At 35.6% G+C, this 5591-nt stretch overlaps 1 protein-coding gene across 2 annotated transcripts in view; it reads right to left on the reverse strand.

Moving 5' to 3' along the window:
- Positions 1 to 306: 306 nt before the first annotated feature.
- Positions 307 to 5591, reverse strand: part of LOC306887775 (carboxypeptidase Q-like) — a 43294-nt gene continuing 38009 nt past the window's right edge. The window contains exon 8 of one of the 2 annotated variants that reach the window (XM_079445791.1): positions 307 to 3323. In XM_079445791.1, coding sequence (XP_079301917.1) covers positions 3163 to 3323 — 161 coding nt within the window. In that variant the 3' untranslated portion in view covers positions 307 to 3162. The remainder of the gene's footprint in view (positions 3324 to 5591) is intronic. The other variant, XM_079445790.1, reaches the window with a different exon arrangement.

The following is a 5591-nucleotide window of genomic DNA, read 5'->3' on the forward strand; positions in this document are numbered from 1 at the left end:
CAAAGGTGCGATTCTGCGACTTTTTCCACCACTCCCCATGGTCTGCACTGTGTAACTCAAACACAGCACAAATCCAATCTTGACTTTACGAAACAAATACGAACATTCTCCAGAAGAAAGGTTAAAGAGATGTTCCAGGTTCAGTAAAAGATAAAAGGAGAAAAATTCTGTCATCAATTGTCTTTCCAAACCCTTAAGACTTTGTAACATATATGAAGATATTTTTAACAAGCAACATTTTGACGCTTCCAAAAGACATCGTAAAAGTAATCCATATGAATCAAGCAGTTGAATCCAAGTCTTCAGAACAGACACATGATAAACCCATTTAATTTCACTTATAAATATATCAAAGCACATACAGGGAGTACATCCAGAATCTCAAAGCGCTTGGTTAATGTCTGAGAGCAATCCTCATTGGTTCTCTCACATCAAGGCTTTCAGGTGAGTAAATGTAAGCTGTCCCTTAAGCTCATTTGTGGCATTACAACGTTAAATAAATACATAAATTATTTTGACTCACTTCTCCTTTTCTTAAAAAAGGAGGTAATAATGAGGCACTTAAAATGGAAGTAAATGGGGCATTTTTTTGAGTATTTGACCACAGAAATTAGAAACTTGTAATTCTAGAAAACCACTTTTATTGAATTGTAGAATTATAGAATTGGACTGTTTTACCACAGAAATGACAATCTTGTAATTCTTTAAAAGCATGTAAAATGTGTGTATTATTTGGGTTGTAAAGCTGTTTATTTAATGTTTTACAGCTGTTTTAGGGTTTATTGGTCAACATTGTGATGTCAAGGAAGGCACAAATCTGGGTATTTTCACACACAAAAAAAGTGATTTTTTTTCACTAAAATCACTTCATCTTTTTTCTTCATGATTTTCTTAACAAAAGTATATGGGGACTCTTCACCTTTGTAAGTGCCTCAATGTAACCCTGATTTTGAAAAGGTGGGACAAGTCAAAATAATTTCAAATCAATATACTGTAATATCACAAATGCTGTCGATTGAACTTAACTTGTACTGAACTCAGAATATTGCTTTAAGAAATGTTGTGGCTGTACCTTGTCAATATATTGCATTGAGGCCAGAGAATAAGTCTTGGCAGCTTTTGACGAAGTTAAGTCTCTGAAATCCCAGGAAAATGCTTTTATGATGTGGTGTCTAATCTGAGGACCAAGCCAATGTAAAAGCAGCCTTGGGTCAATGCTTTATCTGTTATCTGATCAAAGCAGAGAAAAACTCTTGAGGAGTCGTTTTTCTTCAGGAAACTGACCTATTAGCCTGTCAAACAAATTTATCTGGATAAATGTCCTCTATAAAATCAAGAAAATCTAAATCAAAACAAGAAAAAAAGTATGTAATCGTTGCAAAAAGAAGAAAATGCACAGGAAACTGACACATACAGTAACCTCCCAAGTCTGTGACATTTCTCTTTGTGAAACGTGTGCATTCAAGATGCTTGTATGATTCAGATTTAGTCATGGCGAGTAGAAACCTGTGGGAAAACCAAAGACTGGGGCCGATTTTCTTGCATAATGTTCGTATGTCCTCTCAATCCAAGTTGTCATAGAAACAAGAACTTACTTGTTTGATGTAATTGAAAACCAGACATTAAGTGCAGCTCACATGGGCACACGCACGTATACACATACAGCATAATGAGGACACAAGCTTACCACAGCATTTCCTTCACTTGATAAAAATACAGTAACACACAGTTCACTATAAATACAGGAATAAAGAACAAATCCATCTAGCTGATTTTTGTGCATTATCTAAGTTTTATTTATCTGTGATTTTTTTCATTTCAGCTTGCAGGGACGACCAAAAAGTTATGCTAATTCTGAGAACCAACCCACAAAGAAAAGTTTGAGACTTAAGTGTTTTTGAAAGCAGTTAATCGCTATTAAATAGTTTTCTCAGTTTAAGTGATGAACAACAAGCCAACATGAGAATTTTTGCTTGTAGCTCAAGCTAATTTACAATTTAATTATCACCCTCATGTCATTCCAAACCAATTAAACTTTTGTTCACCTTCGAAACACACAAGGTTTCTCTAAAGAAACCTGAGACATTTCTGTCCCTCCACAGAAAGTTCATGCAACTAAAATGTGTAAGCTTCAGAAAGTTCATACAGACATCGTAAAATTAATCCATATCATTTGTGCAGCTTAATTGTCTTCTTAAGAAACACAATCACTTTATATCATAAATAGATTTAATGTATACTTCTACTCACACATCCATCAACAAACATACAGAGATCAAAATGATAAACGGATGCTCAAAGAACATGTTTACCACATTTGATGTACTCAGTGTACTCTAGTTATGTGCGCTGATCAATGTTTATATATGAATAAAAGCCTGAATTAAATCTGTTCATCATATAAAGTTATTGTGTCTCTTCAGTAGACTTGGACTAAACTGCTTCAAACTGCTAATTCATTTGGAATTCATTTCATTAACAATGTATTAATGAACTTTTTGAAGTGCTTAAGTTCGGTGGATTTTCAAAGGAAGGAAAGAAATCTCTCAGGTGGATGATTTTCATCTAAGCCTTTAATAACAACTTCTGTGAAAAAAGAGAGGAAGTATGACTAAACAGTAGCATATCTTTACTTTTTGTTTGTTTGTTTTAGGAAAGGAGAACTAGGCATAGTTTCCAAAGGGAAGTCAGATGTTCTGATGACTAAGACATTCAGTTTGTGGAAAATGACATCATAATAGCATCACACTGTTTGTCACTGTTTACATGAAATTGTGAAGCCAAGACTTCCCAAGCTAATTTTAGCCACAGATGCTGGATATTTATTCATAGATTTTTTTTTTTTCATTTTAATGTAATTTTATTATAGATTATGTACCACTTATGTTTACAGAATTGACAAATCAATTAATAAATTATGAATAGAAATGACAGTTTCACATTATACAGCTAAATTAAAATTAAAAAGAAAATTACACAAGTATCAAAATAGCAGTATTTATTAATTACATGACAGTGGAGTGATCAGGAGTGTACCTGAGGTTATGATGAAGTCAAATCACAAAAAAATGTCTCCGGCTGAATTCTCAAGGTAATGGTGTGATCGACCGACTGCTGGAAGCTGATAGACAGGGGTTTGTTCAGTCGTTTGTGAGTGACTCACTATCTGGGGAGCATTTCCTCCAGGTCAGCGACCACATAGGCCACCACAGCCCAAACAGCAGAACACAGGTTCATCTCCTCTGGGTTTTGGACGCTCATTGTGTCACCGTCGCTGTGGTGGAACCAGAAGTACCTCTGGTCTGCAGTGTGCAGGCTGGCGCCTGAGAAAAAAGATACATAATGAACAGAACTGAAATGGTGTGATTCTGTGTTTCATATGTGTGAAAACTGTCCCTCTGCCTTAGAATATTAAATAGTCTGGCTTACGTCTGCTCTTTAAAATAGTTCACCCAAAAATGAAAATTCCATCGTCATTTACTCACCCACATGTTCCAAACACACATTCTTTTCAATGCAGTTATATCAAAAGTATGAATATCTCAAATGTTCTGAAGCCATATGATAGCGTTTTATAAGAAACAAATTATGGAAGCTTGTTTCTGGAATAAAAAATAGAAACGGTAATTGTGACTTTTTATCTCACAGTTCTGACTGTACTATGAAATATAAACTCAGGTATAAAGATATAAAAATCATAATCATGAGATAAAATGTCACAATTACCATTTTTATTTATTTTTTTCTCTCTGGTGAAAATGGGCTTGCATTACAAACAGACATGGTTTTCTGAAAAACACAAATTCCTAGCTACTATATGTAGTTACCATATTTTCCGGTACACAAGTACCGTTTTTATCATCTGAACTGTGCTGCAATTTAAATACTACAAAGTGGCTTATATAATGAAAATAACGTCAACATTTGGATTTGTACAGTGCATACATCAGCAGTTTCATTTGCCTTTAAATATATTTATTTGGACTTGCCATTTAATATAAATAATAATTTATTTTTGTTTTATACTTTTATTTTTAATTCTTGTTCTTTTCTGAATGTTGTTCAATTTAAAGGTTTTATTTATAATGTACGGGGGGGGGGGGGGGGGGGGGGGTTATTTGATCCCCTGCTGATTTTGTATGTTTGCCCACTGACAAAGAAATGATCAGTCTATATTTTAATGGTAGGATTATTTGAACAGTGAGAGACAGAATAACAACAACACAAATCCAGAAAAACGCATTTAAAAAAATATATAAATTGATTTGCATTTTAATGAGTCAAATAAGTATTTGATCCCCTATCAATTAGCAAGATTTCTGGCTCCCAGGTGTCTTTTATACAGGTAAGGTGCTCTCTTAAAGGGAGTGCTCCTAATCTCATTTTGTTACCTGTATAAAAGACACCTGTCCACAGAAGCAATCAATCAATCAGATTCCAAGCTCTCCACCATGACCAAGACCAAAGAGATGTCCAGGGATGTCAGGGACAAGATTGTAGACCTACACGAGGCTGGAATGGGCTACAAGACCATCGCCAAGCAGCTTGGTGAGAAGGTGACAACAGTTGGTGCGATTATTTGCAAATGGAAGAAACACAAAATAACTATCTCCCTCGGTCTGGGTCTCCATGCAAGATCTCACCTCATTGAGTTTTAACGATCACAGTGAGGAATCAGCCCAGAACTACACGGGAGGATCTTGTCAATGACCTCAAGGCAGCTGGGACTATATTCACCAAGAAAACAATTGGTAACACACTACGCCGTGAAGGCCTGAAATCCTGCAGCACCCGCAAGGTCCCCTTGCTCAAGAAAGCACATGTACAGGCCCGTCTGAAGTTTGCCAGTGATTCAGAGGAGAACTGGGTGAAAGTGTTGTGGTCAGATGAGACCAAAATCCAGCTCTTTGGCATCAACTCAACTCGCCGTGTTTGGAGGAGGAGGAATGCTGCCTATGACCCCAAGAACAAACATGGAGCTGGAAACATTATGCTTTGGGGGTGTTTTTCTGCTAAGGGGACAGGACAAATGCAATGCACCAAAGGGACAATGGACGGGGTCATGTACTGTCATATCACAGTACATGAATAATTTTAAAAAATTATTTTTTCCCCCAATGTATGCAAACCTTTTTTTTTTTTACTGGTATTTTTCATTAATCTGAATATGATAATACTGTGTGACTTGGTTTTTCCTTTTTCTTCTCTCAAAAATGCTATTTTTAACAGGTGTGACATAATAAAATGCAGCGTATTTTCTGGAAAATAAGGTCTATCAAATATCTGAGCAAATATTTATTTTGAATCAGATCTGAATGATTTGTTCACTTATTAGATGCATCTGATTCACAGTTCACAAATTTAATGGTCATAGCATCTGATTGGAGGGGAATATTATCAATTCCATTCAGTTTCTCACGCAAAGCTATCGTATGGCTCTAGAACACTGGAAATATAACACGAGTGACATCAACCAATTTTATGACTCATTTATGGTGCTTGTGTGTCGTATTTGAAACTTGAAAGCTCCAGGCCACTTTCATAGTTACAGCATGAAAAAAAAGACTTCAGAATTTGCTTCTTGCATTTCA

This window comes from Barbus barbus, assembly GCF_936440315.1.
Source record: "Barbus barbus genome assembly, chromosome: 21".
In the NCBI taxonomy this organism is placed as follows: domain Eukaryota; kingdom Metazoa; phylum Chordata; class Actinopteri; order Cypriniformes; family Cyprinidae; genus Barbus; species Barbus barbus.